The 22,594-nt window shown below is 39.0% G+C and overlaps 1 protein-coding gene across 7 annotated transcripts in view; it reads right to left on the bottom strand.

The window, feature by feature from the left end:
• Nucleotides 1-22,594, bottom strand: part of PPP4R2 (protein phosphatase 4 regulatory subunit 2) — a 189,326-nt gene that overhangs the window by 14,945 nt on the left and 151,787 nt on the right. For 4 of the 7 annotated variants that reach the window (XM_062201272.1, XM_062201274.1, XM_062201275.1 and 1 more), the window contains one exon: nucleotides 7,986-8,156. The exons of 2 other annotated variants lie outside the window; for them this stretch is intronic. In XM_062201272.1, the coding sequence (XP_062057256.1) occupies nucleotides 7,986-8,156 (171 nt within the window). Of the gene's footprint in view, nucleotides 1-7,985; nucleotides 8,157-19,599; nucleotides 19,619-22,594 lie in introns of those variants that run through there. One more of the 7 variants, XM_062201276.1, reaches the window with a different exon arrangement.

The raw sequence follows: 22,594 nt of genomic DNA, 5'->3' as shown, positions 1-22,594 counted from the left end.
CGCTGTTGCACAGCAGGTTAAGTCACCACCTGAGACGCCCACATCCCATATCCCAGATACTCCACACTTTGGATCCAGCTTCCTGATAGCGTACATGGGAGGCAGCAGATGATATTCCAAGTACCTAGGTTCCTGCTATTCACACAGGACAGCCAGATGGAATCTGAGGAACCAACAGATGGAAGATCAGTATCTCTGTCTCAAATAAAATAAGTCTTTTAAAGGCTGGCGCCGTAGCTCACTTGGTTAACCCTCTGCCTGTGGCACCAGCTTCCCATATGGGCACCAGGTTCTAGTCCCGGTTGCTCCTCTTCCAGTCCAGCTCTCTGCTGTGGCCTAGGAGGGCAGTGGAGGATGGCCCAAGTGTTTGGGCCCCTGCACCCGCATGGGAGACCAGGAAGAGGCACCTGGTTCCTGGCTTCGGATCAGCACAGTGCGGGCCATAGCGGCCATGTGGGGAGTGAACCAATGAAAGGAAGACCTTTCTGTCTCTCTCTCTGTCTATAACTCTGTCAAATAAATTAAAAAAAAAAAAAAAGTCTTTTAAAAAAGCAGCAAATCTGGGGCAGACCCTATGGTATCACCATGGGTTAAGTTGCTGCTTGGGATCAAGTCCCACATCAGCTTTGGATCCAGCTTCCTGCTAATACTAGTTCACGCTGGGAGAAATAGGAAGGCTCAAGTTCTTGGGTCTCTGTCACTCACGGTAAGAAACCCAAATGGGCCGGCGCTGTGGCTTAACAGGCTAATCCTCCACCTTGCGGCGCCGGCACACCAGGTTCTAGTCCTGGTTAGGGCACCAGATTCTATCCCGGTTGCCCCTCTTCCAGGCCAGCTCTATGCTATGGCCTCGGAAGGCAGTGGAGGATGACCCAAGTGCTTGGGCCCTGCACCCGCATGGGAGAGCAGGAGAAGCACCTGGCTCCTGGCTTCGGATCAGCGCGATGAGCTGGCCGCAGTGGCCATTGGAGGGTGAACCAATGGCAAAAAAAAAAAAAAAAAAAAAGGAAGACCTTTCTCTCTGTCTCTCTATCCTCCACTCTGCCTGTTCAAAAAAGAAAAGAAAAGAAAAAAAAAAAGAAAAGGAAAAGAAAAAGAAACCCAGATGAAGTTCTGGCCTCCTGGCTTTAGTCTAGTCCAAATGTAGGCATTTGGAAGTGAACCAGCAGCTAGAAGATATTTCTCATTCTCTCTCTCTCTCTTTCAAATAAATATTAATGCCAGTATTCCTTAAATATAAATAAATCTATGAACTATAAAGTTAAAAAAATAACAAGTATAGAAATAGCTGTAAGGAAACAAGAGAGAATACTGAAAACAACTAAGTAGCAATACAGCACTTTTTTTTAAAAGAGAATTTTAAAAACAGATTGCTAAACCTTAAAGAAATAATTTCCATTTTAACCAGATCATAATTTGACTAAAATTTATCTTAATCTGCTTAAAATGTTTCCTCAGTAAGATACAAAAATATTTTCTATGCTTTTTAAAAATTTTTTAAAAGTAAAGGTTCTCCATCTACTGGCCCACTCCCCCAAACAGTCACAATGGCTGGAGCTGGGCTGATCCGAAGTCAGGAGCTTCCTCCAGGTCTTCCATGCAGGTACAAGGGTACAAGCACCTGGGCCATCCTCTACTGCTTTCCCAGGCCATAGCAGAGAGCTGGATCAGAAGAGCAGCTGGGACACGAACCAGTACCATAGGGGATGCTAGCACCACAGGTGGAGGCCTAGCCCACCATGCCACAGGGCTGGTTGCATCTACTTTTAAAAATTTTTTAAAGATTTATTTATTTGAAAGGCAGAGTTAGAGAGAGAAGGAGGTTGAGGGGAGAGGGGGAGAGAGAGAGGAAGGGAGAGGGAGAGAAGACAGGGGAGGAAAAGAGGGGGAAAGGAAGAGGGAGAGAGAGAACCTGAGCTTCCATCGACTGGCTCACTCCCCAAACTCCACAGCAGCCAAGGTTGGGCTAAAGTGAAGCCAGGAGCTTCATTCGGGTCTCCCACATGTGTTCAGGGTTCCAAGTACTTGAACCACCTTCCACTGCTTTCCCAGGTACATCAGCAGAGAACTGAATCAGAAGTGAAGCAGGGGTCGGCACTGTGGTGTATCAGGTAAAGCCACTGCCTACAGTGCCGGTATCCTATATGTGCTCTGGTTTAAGTCCCAGCTGCTCCACTTCCAATCCAACTCTCTGCTATGGCCTGGAAAAGCAGTAGAAGATGGCCCCAAGTCCTCTGCATCTGCATGGGAGACCTGAAGATGCTCCTAGCTCCTGGCTTCAGATGGGTGCAGCTCCAGCCACTGTGGCCAACTGGGGAGTGAACCAGTGGATGGAAGACCTCTCTCTTTGCCTCTCCTTCTCTGTAACTCTGCCTTTCATAAATCTAAAAAAAAAAAAAAAACCACACACACACACACACAAAAAAAACCCAGCAGCCAGGACAAAAACAGGCACCAATGAGATGCTGGCATTGCTAATGGAAGCTTAACCCATTATGCCACAACACCAACCTCCCAAAATATTAAGACATTCAACTGGAAGCAAGGCATTAAAAAAAAAAAATAAAGGAACGTTTCTTAAGACAGTTAAGTACATTATGCTACATAAGCAACTTTCTTCATGGAAAAACAAACAAACAAACAAAAAAACAGCACAAAGACTCCTTAGAGTAAAAACGTAGAGATGACCATTAAACCAGACATGTTATCAAGATAAATATCAAAATAGCCAAACAATTTTATTTTATCATTAAGATGTAGTTTTAGCTGCATCTTGCTTTTCTAAATAGCCTTACTTGAACTAAAATATTTAAGTGAGAACTAATTTAAATCTGTTATCAAAGGGTGAACATGTCCATGGTTCTGATTGGTATTCTGTCAGAACTACCACTGGAATCCTGATATATTACTGCTGTTTGAAGCAAGATGCCCTTTCAGTACTAAGGATATAACATTTACATAAATAGACCCATTCACAAACACTCATACACATGTATTTCATATTTCAAATCAAATGCCAAGAAATTCTGAAATTTGTCGAAAATGTCACTGTAGAATGAGAAGTATAAAAAAATTAAGAATAGAATTAGCCTTGTTCAGTTATAAAGACCACTAGTGTTGTAAGTAAATTGTCTACTCATTCTCCAGCCCAAAGTTCACCTTAATGGGGGCTGGCATCATGGTGTTTAGGGTAAAGTTGCCACCTATAACAGGGACATTCCACATGGGAGCCAGTTCATGTCCAGCATGCTCCACTTCTGATTCAGCTCCCTCCTACTGGCCTGGGAAAAGCAGTGGAACATGGTCCAAGTGTTTGGGCCTCTGCCACCCACATGGGAGAATCAGATGGAGTTCCAGGTTCCTGCCTTTGGCCTGGCCCAGCTCTGGCCACTGTGGCCATCTGGGGAGTGAACCAGTGGATGGAGGATCTCTCTCTCTCTCTCTCTCTAACTTTTTCAAAGAAATCTTTTTGGAAAAAAAAAATCTTTTAATCAAGTTAATCATCTCTTGAAGTGTTACAATAGTATGAATTGTTAGTTTATTCGCATCAAGTAAGAGTATCAAGAAAAATAAGCTTTCTGCTAGTTTCTACTTATTAAGAATTTTATATCACCATTGGACAAAACAAGGTGGGGAAATAGACTAAAGAGAACAGACTAAAGAGAAAAGGGCACTAAATATTTACAATTAAAAACTAATTACACTAAGAGAAAGACACAAAGTGAAGAACAAAACACATTTTCACTAATAGATTCAAGCTCACAAATGACACAAATAATCAACAGAAATGCAAACCCTTTTCCCCAGCTAGCCGAGCAGCAGAGAAGTCTACCAGGCAATAATAAAATGAGTCAGGGGAGCCAGAAAATGAAGTAACCAAAGGTTAAGGATGTATTTTTTTTGTCTCAGAATAATCCAGAGCTAAGTATAAAGCAAACAGTACAAAAATCAAAAAAGAGGGTACGTCTTAAATCTAAAATTCAGAAGCCATAAATATCCTTATGTGATCTTTTTAAAAAATGGCCATCTTTAAGTGCAGATACTTTCAGGAGATGCATGTGTATGTGTGCACAAGGGTAAGACAATCAATGAAAATTTTCAGGACTAATAAAATTCCAGTTTTATAGTATACATTAAAGTAACTTTCAAAAGGAAATTCCAAAGTCCGAAAGATTATCAGGCTAAAAGAAACACAGTATTCAGCTTAAGTGATCTGCCACTTGCGGTTGGCATCCCATATGGGCGCCAGTTCAAGTACTGGCTGCTCCACTTCCAATCCAGCTCTCTGCTGTGGTCTGAGAAAGCAGTGGAAGATGGTCCCTGCATCCACATGGGAAGACCTGGAAGAAGTTCCTGGCTTCGGATCTGCACAGCTCCAGCCATTGCGGCCAACTGGGAATTGAACCAGCGGATGGAAGTCCTCTCTCTCTCTCTCTCTCTCTGTGCCTATCCTTCTCTAATTCCGACTTTCAAATAAATATTCCAAATAAATATTTTTTTAAAATGCCCAATTTCTAATAGCACATCCTTACTTCAGTGAGATGAAAACAAATGTGCTAACTCTATTTCCTAGGAAGCAATCAATGAGAAGATCTTGTGATCAGAAAACTTAAAGCTTCAGAATATTTCATGATCTACAATACATGTACAGTATATACATATATATCTTTTTTAAAAGATTTTTAGGCATCAAGTGATGGTGGTACTTTTTTCAGACCCCCTCATAAATATACAGTAAGGCTATTTTAGGCCTGCTATTCACAATGAGTGAGACTTGCTGACTATTTTAGAGGTCTTAGACCTAACAGCACTGTCATGTGAGGAGCATGATTTAAGTGATAAATGTACTTTCACGTGATTATTCCACTGAACAGAAAATGCTCTAGGAATTCAGCTTACACTTTACCCCTTTAAAATCCTTTTTTGTGTATCAAAGGAATGAACTATTAGCTAGTATTATTTTCATGAAAGGAAGAGTATTTTCATAAATGCCCTTGGCTTGAGTAACCTCATATACTCTTTCACTATAATCCCAAGAGGAGGGCATTAAATGGCAGCAAATCTCTTAATTGACCATTCTATTAAATTCTTATTTTTGTTCATTTTAATTTTTGGTGTTTCTCACCTAAGAAACTGTTAACTTCAGTTCTGGAGAGTAGCTATAATCCATCTTCTCCTATAAAATTTTAAAGTTCAAAAGTAATTTTAAAAGGACAAGGAAATGACTAAAATAAAACCTTAAGCATCCAACTATGCCCCCCCCCCCAAAACAAAACAGAAATATAAATGTGCTTTTTTTCATCTACCCATCCATCAATCCATACATCCATCCTTACTTGTTTGACAACCTGCCATGTTCAGGCACTTCATCCTCTAGTCCTTGCTTAGAAAAGACAGTTACCCTTGTTCCACAAAACCTTTCAGTTCAGGAAATTAAGCAAACAAGTGAGTGGACAATTTCTACTTCATAGAGTTTGGAAAAACTACATTCCAACATTATAACTAAAGTAATTCTTTATATAGGTAATTTTCTTATGGAAAAATATTACTCACAAATTAAAAGCTAAAACAAACTCACCAAAAAGGAAATCAGCAAAAGATAAGCAAATCAAAAGGCAGTACATATTGAAAGGGCAATACCCACAAGACATTCCCCTTCACTTGCAATCAAAGAAACATAAATCCAAAAAGGCACACACAAAAATAATGAATTACAGAATCTGCACTTAATACACAGAAACATAAAACACATTTTGTGAGGGCGATTTTGTAGTACTGATATTAAAAAACTTCAAATGACCATATGCTCTTATCCAGCAATAAAATTTCTATGAACTTTTACAAAAATAAGTGTCTTTAATATAAATCCAAAACATGACATTCACCACGAAAAGGAGGCATGTGCAAGAATGCTCACTATAAGCATTACTCAATAGCCAAAACAAGAAACACCCACCACCAATAAAAATGAGGCAAATTACAACCTGCTCATGTAACAGAAAACAATGCATCCACTACCAATAAATATACAAAAAAACATTAATTTTAAAGATACTGATAAAGAGAAAATATCAAAGCTCTTCTAAAAGGAAAATACAACAACTACACAATATGATTCTACTTATTTTCTATGACATTTGGGGACCTTTCTAAAAATATGAGAATTACCAGTTTTGTATTTAAAAGATAACCTATTACAAATGGGGGAGGGATATACTAGAAAGAATACCCCTAAACTGGATAACAAACAAAATGCTATACCTCTTATATTAAAAAACTAATTTATGCATAATCAAAACACAAAAACAAAATTGAAAAAGACTGCAAACATGCTCAACACCCCAATATTTGATAATATAGACCAAAAAAGTAAATTTAAAACTGGAAGGTACTAATCTTTCACTGATTAAGATTTAGATTCTGCCTGATTAAGGAAACTTGATTCAGAAACAGCCATCCTGAAAAATCTAATTTAAAATATTTAAGTTCAAAATATTTATGGTTTAATGATAAAACTTTTTAAAAGCAATTAGGCATTTAATGACTGCTTATATCATTCTCTAAAGTAGATAAATTACCTGTTTTACAGATTAAGAAATTACATATATTCAGACTTAATAACTTACATTATCTGCATCTATTCCAAATTAATTTGTAAGAAGTAAAAAATATATTCCTTATTACTAATTCAGACTCATAATTAGCTTATTAAAAGCAAAGGTTATATTTTGCTAGTTTCACCCTCTTATTTTTAAATGGCACCTATCACCTATAATTTACTGAAATAAAAGGTCAGTCATCATAATGTCAAAGTCTGATTTATGTATGTGTATACTATTTGGAAATATTCCCAAGAGATCTAGTCTCAGCTGGACCATACTCAGTTTCTTCATGAACATTATAAAACATGCTTCTAATACATAGAATGTGGATGCTTCTGGGAATGTACTTTTTAAAAAAAAGTCTTAACTAATATTAGTAAGGAAAGATACGCATATGGTTAAATAATTTCAACAGCACAATACCCTACACAGGAAAAACAAATCTCTTTCCCATTCTAGACCTCCAGGTCACTATAATAGACTGACTTCAAAAAAAAGCTACAACTTCTCCCCTAAAAATGTATTCTGGTAATAGAACCAGAAGCCAAAGCCTAAGGATGTGGTATTTTAAGCAAAATTCCTAAACTTAGACAAGTAGAAACTATAATAACAAAGGGTTAACCACATTATCTTGTTTCAAATTGTGTTTTTAAACCCCTTCAAATAAAATCTGTCTAAATATTAACTCATGGATAATATTCCCACAATTCACAATATGCGAGACTGCAATTCTACACCCCAAATCATTAAATGGCAAACTAAACAATTCTACTTCACAAACAAATCTTCCCTTAGGAAACTCTAAAAGTATAAAGTCCTAAAAATACATAATTTAAATGAGAGAATGAGACACGACTATGTTCTTATTTTAGGGCACAGTATCTTTTTGTTGTTTTCAAGTGTTTTACAAAGAGCTAAAAATGGTTACTTGTTGGTGGGGGTTGAAGACAAATCCCTCCCTCCCAAAATTTCTAAATAAAAACTTATTAAATGATACTTTCATCATTTTCCATTTTAAAATAAATATAACTTCTCTCAATGATACAGAATCTATACAAAGTCTGATTTATAATAGCAAATATAAAATGATACAGGAAAAAAAAAATAAAAATATTTCCTGACAATGAACACTTCTACTTTTGTACCCATTTAAAATCTGAAAGCCACTGGAGTTCATAAAATGGTTCAAGTTTTTTTTTTTTTTTTTTTAAGGCTGTGAATACTTTAAACACATACAAGCTAAAAATCATAAGTGCTGTATGTCACTAGAGACACAGAACTTACTCTGATAATGAATTTCAAACAACCAGACATGGCAAAACTTAAGAAAAATCTATGATGTCTCATAAAACTTAAATATTTGAAAGAGTGTTAAGTGCATACCCATTAAATCCAGTGACAATTTTCAGTATTCTTTCCTTCATTTCATCAAAGGGAATATACTCGACATTAGGGTTGGGAGGACCTCGTGGTTCAGGAGCTGAAGTTCTGAAATCATCCATCACTTTCTCCAGTTTGAAAATAAAATAGCCTTTAAATTGGGACCACTGAATCCTACAAGCAAAAAATTGGAAAAATATAATACCATGAAGCTTTACAATTCTTGAATACAAAGTACAAATATAGACTATACAATGTCACTAATGCTAACAAAATTAAGACCAGAATAAGTAACAGAGAGAATGTCTGTTCAGTAGCACCCATCATGCATGATCAGTACGACTCACCAAGCTCCAATGGGATTCTACCCAAACCCCCAACTCCTCTGACCCAAACAAAATCCAAATCTCTACTAAAATCTTTAAAATGCACTGTCAGTCTGCAGGCCAAGATGCTGGGATTGATTTAGTACTTTTTAAAGATTTATTTATTTGAAAGTCAGAATTACAACAGTGGGAGAAAGAGAGAAAGAGATATCCTCCATGTGCCGGTTCACTCCCTAAACGGCCACAAGGGCCAGGGCTGGGCCAGGCTGAAGCCAGGAGCCAGGAACTTCATCCAGTTCTCCCATGTGGGTGCAGGGGCCCAAACACTTGGGCCATCTTCACTGATATCTCAGGCACGTTAGCAGAGAGCTGGGTAAGTGGAGCAGCCAGTACTTGAACTAGCACCCACATGGATACTGGTGCTGCAGATGGCGCCTTAACACCACAGCATCACCTTTTGATTTAGTATTTTCAAAACACTATTTCATTTCAACTCTGCCCCTTATAACAAAGCTAACTAGAGCGGTGTTACTGCTCCACTTAACCATGCCAGAAATAAATTTTTGCACTTTAGCCTCAATAAGCAAGCTATAATGCTTACATGGCACAAGTAACATTTCTTGTCTTTTAACTGTCAAACAGCAAAATCAACTTTAATCTGTTTCCTCACTTCTTTCAACTAATATTTTCAGGTTATCAGTTAAGACATGGGTTCTATCCAACCAACATTGCACAGTAAAAACAGTTTCTGGGCCAGTGTTGTGGCATACCAGGCTGGGCTGCCACCTGCGATGTCAGCATCCCACTGGGGTTTTGTGTCCCAGGTGTTCCACTTCTAACCCAGTTCCTTGCTTATGTGCCTGGGAAGGCAGTGGAAGATGGCCAGAGTGCTTGGGTCCCTGCCACCCATGTAGGAGACCCAAAATTAGTTCTTGGTCTTGGTTTCAGCCTGGCCCACCACTGGCCATTGTGAACTTTAGGGGACTGAACCAGTGGATGGAAGATCTGTCTCTCTCTCTACAATTCTGACTTTCAAATTTTTTTTAAAAAGCTGGTTTTAAAGGGAAAGAATCTGGACCTATGCATATCTTTATATTATAAACGTGTATATAGTTTATGCGCTTTTCATATCTATTCACTGATTAAATAAACATCTTTCTAGCCTTCTTGCCTTACATTTCACCACTATCATAGGAAGAAATCTTGTGATATATTCCTAAATAGTCTAAATCCCAGGAGATCCAAGAGTCAGAATGTCAACCAACTCCGGGGGCAGGCAGTACTACCATCAGTAGTGGCATAAACAGACTGACTACTTTAACAAAATTAGAGGAATGTTAATTTGCAATCACCCTTCCATCCCATCCAGCACCTTCAGAGGGCAACCCCACAGGGCAGCAGTTTTCAAGCTGTGGTCCAAAACTAGAAGCTTTTTCATGCTGTTGACAACTGAACTGATGGTACAAAAGCAAAGGTAAACCTGATGACATTTTAGCACGAATCAAGACAGTAGCACCAAAGTGTACTCTAACATAGTAGGAGTCAATCAATTGATCTTCACTACTATAAAATCAGTCTTTTAGAAGAGTCTAATTTCACTGAATCTCCAATCTTGAATATACATCTTCGTAAAACTGTGCAACAAAATGAGAAACATACTTATCAAAGCAGTATGAAGTCTCAAGGACTACCTGAATATTGTTGCTAGTTTAAATTCCTACTTACTATTTATTACAGAATATAGGGAAGGGACTATCATACAAATATTGCTTGCACAGACTAAGAGAACGTAAGAGATTTTCTCAAAAACGAATGTAGTAGGCTATCATTTCAAGACAAATAACTGACCATGTTTGTTACCAATGATAAAATCTACACTTCTAGGCTGGCGCTGCGGCTCAATAGGCTAATCCTCCGCCTAGCGGCGCCAGCACACCGGGTTCTAGTCCAGGTCGGGGCGCCGGATTCTGTCCCGGTTGCCCCTCTTCCAGGCCAGCTCTCTGCTGTGGCCAGGGAGTGCAGTGGAGGATGGCCCAAGTACTTGGGCCCTGCACCCCATGGGAGACCAGGAGAAGCACCTGGCTCCTGCCATCGGATCAGCGCGGTGCGCCAGCCGCAGCGTGCCTGCCGTGGCAGCCATTGGAGGGTGAACCAATGGCAAAGGAAGACCTTTCTCTCTGTCTCTCTCTCTCACTGTCCACTCTGCCTGTCAAAAAAAAAAATAAATAAATAAAATAAAAATTTAAAAAAAAGAGAAATAAAAAAAAAATCTACACTTCTAAAAAAAAAATCTGTACTTCCAAGCAAAGAACTTAAACTCTGGAAAATTTTTAATCTTCACTGTGGACCTGGAAGTTTCCTGTTACATTACCAAGACATTTTGAAAAATGATCGATGTTAGAAGGTATCTTGTGGCACAAAAAGACAGGCAACAAAATAAATTTAACCACATCAAAATGTCAAACTTTTTTTTTTTTTTTTTTTTTTTGACAGGCAGAGTGGACAGTGAGAAAGGTCTTCCTTTTGCCGTTGGTTCACCCTTCAATGGCCACCGCGGGCGGCGCACTGCGCTGATCTGAAGGCAGGAGCCAGGTACTTCTCCTGGTCTCCCATGGGGTGCAGGGCCCAAACACTTGGGCCATCCTCCACTGCACTCCCAGGCCACAGCAGAGAGCTGGCCTGGAAGAGGGGCAACCGGGACAGAATCCGGCGCCCCGACCAGGAATAGAACCTGGTGTGCTAGCGCCGCAAGGCGGAGGATTAGCCTATTGAGCCGCAGTGCCAAAATGTCAAACTTTTAAGTATCAAAGGATATTATCAACAGAGTGAAAACCTACAGGATAAGAGAAAATATTTGCAAACCTTCTATGTAGTAAGAGGTTAATATCCAGAATTTATAAAGAACTGCTAAAACTCAACAACAAAACCTGATTAAGAAATGGGCTAAGGATGGTAAATAGGTATTTCCCAATGGCCTGTATGTATATGGAAAATATAAATCAAAACCACAAGTGGGGGGGGGGGGGTGTGCGGAGACAGTGTTTGGCCTAGTTAAGATGTCATGTCCCTTATGGGAATGTCTGTGTTCCACTCCAAGCTTGAGCTTCAGATCCCGGGGTTCCTGCCAGCACAGACCCTAAGAGGTATGAGTTGATGGCTCAAGTAGCTGGGTTCCCTGTCACCCACATGGGAGACTTGAATTGAGTTTTTGGCCCAGCACAGTCCTGGTCTTCTGGGCATCTGCAAAATAAACCAGCAGATGGGAACGCTGTCTCAATCTTCCTGCCTCTTGTATAAATTAAAAAATAAAACCAAAAACCATAATGAGATACCATTTCATACCTACTGAGGTGGCTATTATCCAAAACAAACAAAAATGCAACAAGTATTGGTCAGCAAGGATGTAGAGAAATTAGAACCTTTGTGCATTGCTGGTGGGAATGGTGTGGCTACTGTAGAAAACATGGTTCCTCCAAAAGAAAAGCATAAAATAACCATAGGGACACATCTGGGTAGATGCCTCAAAGAAGTAAAAGCAGGGGACTCAACCACTTGCACACCAATGCTCACAGCAGCATTACTCCCAACAGCCAAAAGGTACAAAGAACCCAAATATCCACCAACCGATGAACATATAAATAGAATATGATATATGCATACAACAGGGCACTGTTCATACTTTAAGAGAAAATTTTGACATGCGACTAATAGATCAGCCTTGAAGACATTATGAAAAAGTAAAATAAGCCAGACACAGAAAAAAATAGTCTCTTCATTCACTCATATGAGGTTATCTAGAATAGTCAAAATCAGAGACAAGTAAACTAGTAGTGGGCAGGGCCTGACAGGAGAGAGGTATGAGGAGTCATTAACATGTAGTTTCTGTTTGGGTAGATGAAAAAGTTCTGGAAATGAGTGGTAGTGGTGGTTACACAACACTGTGGATGTCCTTAATACCAATGAATTCTACACTTAAATAGTTTAAACAGTAAAGTTTGTTATCTGCAATATATCACAAAAAATTTTGAAAACTGGACAAAAATGTTGAATAAGCATTATTCCAAAGATGATAATAAAAACGACCAATAAGTGAGTAAAAAGATACAATAGAGAAAGACAAATCAAAACCACAATGAGTTATCAATTTCAGCCCTACTAGGGTAGATATAATAATAAAAAAATGGAAAATAACAAGTTTTGGTGAGGGGGTGGGGAAATTTGAAATATCACACTGCTGGTGACAATGTATAGTTGCTGACAAGGTGTCAGCTGCTTTTGAAATTAACTGAGTAGTACCTCAAAAGGTCAAACATGAAGTTAACACGTAAGCCAACAAATTATTCTATTAAACCAGTGAATTATATAGTTCCATAAACTTTATCCTAGTCTATTTGGGAAAAAAAATTGGCGAAATACCAAGCAGAAGCATGTTATAATTTTAATATACTTAATATTCATTTCTGATTAACATAAAAATCGCCAGTGACTCCCAAAATTTATCTTCTAGCTTTTAAAAAATTCAGGTGGTTGAGGCCGGCACTGCGGCTCAATAGGCTAATCCTCCGCCTTGCAGCGCCGGCACACCAGGTTCTAGTCCCAGTCGGGGCGCCGGTTCTGTCCCGGTTGCTCCTCTTCCAGGCCAGCTCTCTGCTGTGGCCTGGGAGTGCAGTGGAAGATGGCCCATGTGCTTGGGCCCTGTACCCGCATGGGAGACCAGGAGAAGCACCTGACTCCTGCCTTCAGGTCAGCGCGATGCGCTGCCGGCTGCAGCGCGCTAGCCGCGGCGGCCATTGGAGGGTAAACCAACAGCAAAAGGAAGACCTCTCTGTCTGTCTCTCACTGTCCACTCTGCCTGTTCCCCGCCCCCCAAAAAAAAAAAAAATTCAGGTGGTGAAATATTAAGCCTTTGTAAATTTAAAATGTTATCTCAAAAATGGAGGGGAGAAATAGCACTATATTCTTAGAATTATATCTATGAACTATATTCAATCTGTTTAAAAAAAAAAAAGCGAGAGACAGACAGAGCTTGGATCCACTGCTCACTCCCCTAATGCCAACAACCAGCAGGGAATGGACTAGGTTAGAGCCAAGAACTAGAAATTCCCAACCCCTGAGCCATCACCTGTTCCCTCCCAGAGACTGTACTGATAAGCTGGAATGAGGAGCCAGAGTCAAAATCAAACCTATGCATCCAATATGGGATAATGGGGGTTCCAACCAGAGTCTCAACTATTAGACCAAAATGCCCACACCTATCTTTAAATTTTGTAAGATCCTCTACATGCATTTAATTAATAAACACCTCAGGAAAGGTTACAGTTAAATAGGAGTCTTATACTTTTCATTTCTTAAACTTATAAGTTTTTGTGGTTTTAATAATCCTAATTCATAATAATGTTTTAACTTGTATTTAGTAAATATAAATTTCCAAAGTACAGTTTATGGGTTACAATGCCCCCCCCCCATAACTTCCCTCCCATCCGCAAGCTCCCCCATAATAATGTTTTTATGAGTTCGAATTTCCACTTACATGGAGTCTTAAAAAATCTCATCTTTCCATGAACCAGTCAGGATGACATTCTCAAAAAAGTATAGTAATGGGAATAGCCAGACAAGCAAGGGACCCAGGTAAGGGAAATTAGGGGAAGCAAACTGAGATATACATTGTATTTTTTTTTACTTTTATTTATATAGACACACATTATACTTTAATTTTCAAATATATAAAGCTGAGTTACACTAAATTAGACCTAAAAGATATAATTCAAATGATACTGTGCCATATAGATTAAATAAAGCCTTTTAAAAATGTGAAAGATACAGCTTTTTGTTGGAACACAAGTATTTGATGAAAAGAAAGCAAACCAGAAATGCTTCATTGAAAATTATATAATTCAGTCACAAAACAAGACATGAGTAAATAAACTAAAACTATGGCAACAAAAATAAATTTTCTTAGGAATGTACTCACTGGCTGAGTACAAACCAGAAAATATTTTTAACTTCCATTTTGACTATGACCCTATCGGAATAAGATCAAAGTCGGCAAACTCTAAAGGCTTCCATAGCCCTGGCAACTCATGACTAGAGCCTAGGGAGATTACTGACGCCATAAACAGGAGTGTCAAATTGTTAAGTCAGCAACAGGAGTCACTGTGTACTTACATCCCATGTGGGATCCGTCCTTAATGTGTTGTCTAATGTGCAGTGATGCTATAACTAGTACTGAAACAGTATTTTTACACTTTGTGTTTCTGTGTGGGTACAAACTGATGAGATCTTTACTAACTATATACTGAATCGATCTTCTGTATATAAAGATAATTGGAAATGGAAAAAAAAAAACACCTGGTATTAAATTGGAAATGGCATAGAAAATTAATTTTTTAAAAAAAATATTATGTAGGATCTGTCTTTAATGTGCTGTACACTGTTATTTAATGCTATAACTAGTACTCCAACAGTATTTTTTTCACTTTGTGTTGCTATATGGGGGCAAACTGTTGAAATCGTTACCTAATATATACTAAACTGACCTTCTGTATATAAAGAGAATTGAAAATGAATCTTAATGTGAATGGAAGGGGAGAGGGAGCGGGAAAGGGGAGGGTAGTTATGAGAGGGGGGCAGCCATTGTAATCCATAAGCTGTACTTTAGAAATTTATATTCATTAAATACAAGTTTAATAAATGAATAAAAAAAAACTTATTTTTCATATGAAAATGAAATTATTCTAAACAGATGCTTGTGAAACACTGAGATTAGAAATTAATTAATTTCTCACATAAACTCTACTGTGGCCCGGGAAGGCAGTGGACGATGGCCCAAGTGCTTGGGCCCTGCACCGGCATGGGAGACCAGGAGGAAGCACCTGGCTCCTGGCTTTGGATCGGCCATTTGGGGGCTTTCTCTCTGTCTCTAACTCTGCCCTTGCAAAAAAAAAAGAAAGAAAAGAAAGAAAGAAATATCTCACATAAAATTCTCCCCCTATAATATACTCAGTCTAGGAAACAGGTGCAGTTTTATCTATGGCGCGATCTACACTCTGATTTACATCCCAAGCTCTAGCCCCCACCGCCATTGCTGGAAGCCAGGTGGCCATATGGTCCAATTGCTCCACCCCTATCCTATTGGGATTCCCAGCTCCTGCTTCCCTGCCTGCCCTCGGGCAAAGTTTTAAAAGGACCTGTTCTGAACAGGTGGCTCTCTTGGCTTCTCTCCTGCTAGTTCTCTCTGCTCTATCTTCTCTCCTCACTATCTCCTCTCCTCTGTCTGTCTCTCTTACACTCTCCTCTCCCTTTTCCCTCTTCGCCCCTTTGCCCTCTTTCCCTTACTCTGGTGTCCCGTGTGTTTTGTGACGGCTAACACTCAGAATTTACTATTTTGCTAAAATTAACTCAAGAATTCATTGAAATTCATGACATTATCCTTTTTGCAGTTTCTCCTCTAGGAAAGCCCAAATAAATGTGTCTTCCTGCTAAATTCTATACTAATTCCTTCTTCACTGGAACTCACAAGTCCACACGGTTTTCAGTATTCTCTAGAAGTTAAAAGGCATTTTTTTGAGTCTTAAGAACAGGAAACCCATCTTTTCTTTTCCCAGCTGATGCTAGAATTTAGTGGCCAGTGGCCAAACCTAACTTGTTGCTTCCTCCTGTCTCAAATTCTGTGAAAAGCACTCTCTAATCAACATCACTGCATACTACACAAATTAGGGGGAAGTTGTTAACCAAAGAGCACACAGGAAATCCATTACTAAAGGGATTGAAAGTACTGTACCATTTGTAAACATCAAAAGGGAGCATGAGAAGAATGAATGAATGAAACAAAACCCTAAGGGGGTTATCACTCATGAAAGCTAACGTCTTTTAGAACACTTAATTTTCCAAAACAGATATTTGCATCAGGAGACCTAGAGAATTCAATCTTAGTTATATGGTTACGGAAAATAAAACAAGTGTGTTTAATCTGAATATAGAATTAAGTGAGTAAAAGACTGACAAAAATAAGAATATGTTAAGAACTGTGTACATATCTTATTTAATGCTATAACTAGTACTCCAACAGTATCTTTTTTCACTTTGTGTTGCTATATGGGGGCAAACTGTTGAAATCGTTACCTAATATATACTAAACTGATCTTCTGTATATAAAGAGAATTGAAAATTAATCATGATGTGATTGGAAGGGGAGAGGGAGCGGGAAAGGGGAGGGTTGTGGGTGGGAGGGAAGTTTTGGGAGGGGGAAGCCATTATAACCCATAAGCTGTACTTTGGAAATTTATAGTCATTAAATAAAAGTTTAATTAAAAAAAAATAAAAAGAACTGTGTACATAAACATGACACTTTTAGGAACTGATTTTAAAATAAAAATTATCTCAGAAAATCCCAAGTAAGGCCCCCGAAAAAAGAAAGTTCCTTTTGCATTACCATATATCACATTTTGATTAATCGAACATAAAAATTGTTCAGTGGAATAGGAGACCGGAGACATACCCAATCAGTACTTCCATACCTATCCACCAATCCCATGAACACCAAAATATGTGGATGCTCAAGTCCCTTATATAAAATGGCATAATATTTGCATGTAAACTACATATTTCCTTCTTCATCCTTTGAATCATCTGCAGATTACTTATATAATGCCTAATATAAAGTAATCATTATACTGTATTGTTTGGGGAATAATGATAAACAGTCTGAACATGTTCCATATACATATAATTTTTCTCTTGAGCAGTTCTAATCTGAGGTTGTTAAAAACCATTAATTTGGAACCTGTGGGTATGAAGGGATGACCTGCTTATGGCAACTTGATACAGAGGGAAGAGCACACCTGTCAGCAAACAGAAATATGACTACTCCAAAATAGTACAACAATATAATATCTTGGTTTTCTCTTTTCTGATTATATCAATAGTTCATAGTCACTGCAAAATATTAGAAAATACAGATAGAAAAATGCAAATTATCCATAAAATGTCTAGTGACATAACTAAAGTACCTTTTTTTTTTTTTTTTTTGCAAAACTGTATTACACTCATTTATTTATCTCCCCACCTTATTTAATAAGGGTGTTTCTACGGACCAAATATCCTTTGAAAGCAAGAGTTTTAATTGCACTACACATTTGTGCTACAATTTATTTACCAACCACTGCTGAAAAACTAGGTGGCTAGTAGCTTATTGTAATTAAAATAATTCTACAATAAACATTCTAAAAACTACCTTTGTAGGCATCTATCAGCTCAAGACAGATTTCTATAAGAGGAATTAAGTCCAAACTATCAAGTATACATATCAAGTTCTTTTATTAGACCTTCAAAAAACCTCCTAGAATCAATGCACCACCATCAGTAATATATACAAACACCTATTTTATTTGAGTATGGTAACCATTGAAAAATTTTGTTAGTAGGAGAAAAACTCTTAAATGTGCATGTCCTTCCTTGTTAGTAAAACTGTGTATTTTCATCTATGTTTATTGGCCACAAGACATTTTTTGTATGGTTAACAGATCCTTTGCAAGTCCTCAGCCTGTGGTTTCTTTGGCACTGTAAATAATGACATTTTGAGTCAGATTAATTCTGTCATAGGGAGATGTCCTGTATCACAGGATACTGAGCAGCATCCCTGGCCTCTACCCACTAGAAACCATAACAAACTCACCCACCTCCATTTGTGACAAGAAATGTCTCCCAACATTGTGGAATGTTCCCAACACTGCTCCTTGTTAAGGATCACTGCCCTATGATACATCTTTTAAAATTATTTCTCTTTTTCCTTACTCTCATGGTATTATGAAAAAATTATGCGATACAAGTAGGAACTAACTATTGGATTCTCATTTTGTACTGCTTCAAAGATAAAAACTGTTCTTTTTGATAGAAATTTTAAGTGATATTAAAATATTTCTAGCTGTAGCCATTTTGAAATTATCTTTGAAGAGCTGGTGTTGTGGCACGGCCTGTGACATCAGCGTCCCAGTTGATGTACTGGCTCTTCCCCTTCAGATCCAGCTACCTGTTATAATGCTCCTGGGAAAGCAGCAGATGACACAAGTGTCTGGGCCCCTGCCACCCCTGTGGGACACTAGGATGGAGTTCCTGGTTCCTGGCGTTGGCTGGCCCAGTCTCAGCTATTGCAATCATTTGGTGAGTGAACCAACAGAGGGAAGACATTTCTCTCCCTCATTCTCTGTAACTGCCTTTCAAATAAACAAAAACCAAAACAAAAAAAAAACCAAACTTCCATTTGAAGATGACATGGTACCAGACCCAAAGCAATAAAGTTCTATGCAAATTCTGCCATGCCAAGTGAATTTTTCAAGATTGCTAAATATTTAATGTTGGTTGGGCACATAAAAGGATCTAACTGGATAGAAAAGAAAGCTTCAGAAGGTAACACAAACTTTCACATAATACCTCAATGTAATCTTGGGTTTCTTTCTTGGCAACTTGTATATTCATGATAAGAATTTCTAAGTGCCTGAAGATTCAAGTTACTATCCATCCACATCCCCATCCCTCCCTAACAAATGAAACAAAAAAAGTACCAGAAATAGTATGTTACAGTTAACGTAATTTTTGCTTAACTCTTTAGCCTTTGAGCCCTATTGAAATTATCCCTAAAATCTTTTAATGCAACAACACAGGGAACTCGCTTCCAAGTAAGTGGCTGAACCAAAGGTTTACCTCCTCTAATTGTGTGACTCAAGCTGAAAACGGCCCACTCAAGAGGTTTTAACTAGCACTAACTTAATAGCTGAGGTGGATGTACTTTTTAACCCTCCAATTTTCACCACAGCTGCTACCAGTTCAACCTGCTGACAATAGGGACTGGTTCATTCCTTCTCCCCAGCATTTGCCAGAGCTTAAACTAGACCCTTTTTTCTATTCCACAAAGTTCATAACATTAAGGTCATCAGCAGTTAAGAAGTACTGAAGGGGTAGGCATTTGGTGTAGCAGTTTAAGTTGCTGCTTGTGACACCTGCATTCCAAATCAGAGTTCCTGGTTTGAACCCCAACTCTTCTGTTTCTGCTCCAACTTCCTGCTAATGCCCTGGCTGGAGGGCACAGCGTGTTTGTTGGTTTAAGCACCTAGATCTCTGAGAGCTGAATGAAGTTCCAGGCTCAGGCACCAGCGTGGCCAGCCCTGGCTGTTGTGGGCATTTGAGGAGTGAACCAACAGGATGGAAGGTCTCTCTCTGCTTTTCAAGTAAAATGAAAATATTTTTAAAACGACCAAGCAAGACTAACATTGTGGTGTAGCAGGTAAAGCCATCACCTGCATTGCTGGCATCCAATATAGGTGCACCATCCTGGCTGCTGCTCCACTGCCGATCCAGCTCCCAGATAATGTGCCTGGGAAAACAAAGGACAATGACCCAAGTGCTTGGGCCCCTGCACCCAAATGGGAGACCTGGAAAAAGTTCCTGATTCCTGTCTGGCCCAATCCCGGCCATTGTAGCCATTTGGGGAGTAAATCAGCAGATGTAAGTTCTCTCTGTCTCTTCCTCACCCCTCTCTGTAACTCTGCCTTTCAATTAACTAAAATAAATCTTTAATTAAAAAATTACCAAGTATGTATATTAATATTATGGAAAGCACTGTTCTGTATCACATACTCTCAAAAGAAGAAGAAATAATCATCAAAGGCAAAGTACCTACCAAAAGAACAACTTGTACTTTGGTCCAAGGACTGTCTGAACATGTGGAAAATAAACAAATGCAACACTATTAAATGGATAATCTCCCCTGAAAATCTACATCTACATATGACAAAATTAAGAAAAACTGGAAATTCTTTTTAGAAACAAAACAACAGAGGCAGGTATTCAGGTAACAGTTAAGACATATTTCCAATCTGAGTGTCTGGGCTCAATTTCAAGCTCTAGCTCCTGACTCCAGCCTCCTGCTAATGCCAACCTTGGAAGCCAGTGATGGCTCATGTGATTAGATTCAGGAGACCCATACTGAATTCTTGGTTCCTTGCTTCAGCCACCCCAGGCTATTACAGGCACTTGAATAGTGCACTAGCAGATGGAACTCTAGCTCTCATCCTCTCCACCTCTCAAAAAAGAAAAACTTAGAAGAGATGCTTATTTTTCAACACAGAACTACAGATCCAAATTATCCATTAAATGAGTGGGTAGTATGGGTAGAATACATTTTCAGACATTGAAAGCACACAAGAAAGGGTCTGCTATTGTGTCTTCTCTCACTCCACCAAAACGAAGTAAACCAAAGAGCACATTTTGCCATGTAGAAATCTATGAATCAACATCAAAGAAATGAATCTCAGGACTATGATGAAAGGAGTTCCGCCGGCGCCGTAGCTCAACAGGCTAATTTTCCGCCTTGCGGCACCGGCACACTGAGTTCTAGTCCCGGTCGGGGCGCCGGATTCTATCCCGGTTGCCCCTCTTCCAAGCCAGCTCTCTGCTATGGCCTGGGAAGGCAGTGGAAGATGGCCCAAGTCCTTGGGCCCTGCACCCTATGGGAGACCAGGAGAAGCACCTGGCTCCTGGCTTCGGATCAGCGAGATGCGCCGGCCGCAGCGGCCATTGGAGGGTGAACCAGTGGCAAAAAGGAAGACCTTTCTCTCTGTCTGTCTCTCTCACTATCCACTCTGCCTGTCCAAAAAAAAAAAAAAAAAAAAAAGACACAAAACTGACAAGACCTAACATAACTCAAAATATTCCAAGGATAAACAAACTACTAAAATTTTGGACTGAATTAATTTACCATTAGTAAGTAGAAATCTAAATGAAAACAGTAATCACACAGGGGACATATTATTAAGATACCAGTTAGGGGGTCTGTGATATGGGTGGCAAATGGGTAAAGCCACTGCCTGCCAACCATGCCAGTATCCACATATAGGTGCTGACTCATGTCCCCACTGCTGCATTTCCAATTCTGCTCCCTGTTAATGGCCTGGGAAAAGCAGAAGATGGCCCGGGTGTTTGGGGCCTCTACCCCACCTACATGGGAGATGGGGATAAAGCTCCTGGCTTCAACTAGGCTCAACTCTGGCCACTGTGGCCATATGGGAAATGAAAAGATCTCTGACTTTCAAATAAATAAATCTTAAAAATAAAAACAAACAAAAAAGGATAACAGAATATCCATATCCTGTATCAGACATCTCTGCTCCCAATTCTAGCTTTCTAGAATTCTGTACCTCTAGCTCCCAATTCTGTACCCTGGCTGAAGTAGTTGCATCCCTGCCACACATGCAGAATACCTAGAATGAGTTCTAGGTTGCTGGATTCAGTCCTACTCCAACCCCAACCACTGCAAGCATTTGAAGAATGAACCAGAGGATTGGGAGCATTCTCTCCGAAAAAGAATAAGCTTCAAAAAAAAGGAAAAGAAACATCACTCACAGGGATAATGAAAACAAAAAATACTGACCTTACCAAAAGTTCAATAAACTTATATTGGAGAAACTGGGCAATCAAAGTAGGAGGTATGTATGTATGGAGTAAAGGACAGCAAATTTTCACTTTCATTGTAACAAATCAGCAACTAATAAACAAAAGCAAAAACATAATATAAGACTACAACTTAAAGAGGAAGGTAACCCCAAAAGGTTATTTCTAAGTGGCTGGGAGTAGGAAAAAAGGAAAGCATAGCAGACATTTTTGTGACCTAGGTCATACGAAGGAAATCATTAAACCACACGCCTATTACCTTTTTTACAAAGTAAAAACTAAAACTGGCAGTAAAAAGTAAAAACTAACCCTAGCCTCTCTCTGCTTACCTACCTGTGAAGACAGAAATCATAGTACCATTCTGCACCATCTACATGATGGTGATCCTATAAAACTGGACTTGAAATTGGCCCCAAAATATTCCTATTACCTAGGGATGCAGCTGTCATTAACACTGTAGTCCCACATTACAAGACTCATGTGTTTGTGGGTAATCATGATGATGTAAACAAACTAATGTACTGCCAATCTTATAATACCAGAACAAATACAATTATATAAGAACATAGAGTATTTCATGTAATCATAGTAAATGATTGTTACTAGTTTATGTATTTACTATACTATATGTTAGTCATTATTTAGAGTATATTCCTAACTTATTAAAGAATGTTTACTGTAAAAGATTGCCACATCCACCTGCGGCAGCCTGATCCATCTTGTGTCTACCATTACCTCGACTTAATCAAGAGGCTGCACCCAAAGGGTTGACCTATACCATCTAGGTTTACCTAGGATGGTCACACAATGGAATCAACTGATGACAGACTTCTCAGATTATAC

This window comes from Lepus europaeus, chromosome 9, assembly GCF_033115175.1.
Source record: "Lepus europaeus isolate LE1 chromosome 9, mLepTim1.pri, whole genome shotgun sequence".
Taxonomy (NCBI): domain Eukaryota; kingdom Metazoa; phylum Chordata; class Mammalia; order Lagomorpha; family Leporidae; genus Lepus; species Lepus europaeus.
Note: the sequence above shows the minus strand (reverse complement) of the source record. Positions and strands in the feature narration are given on the sequence as shown.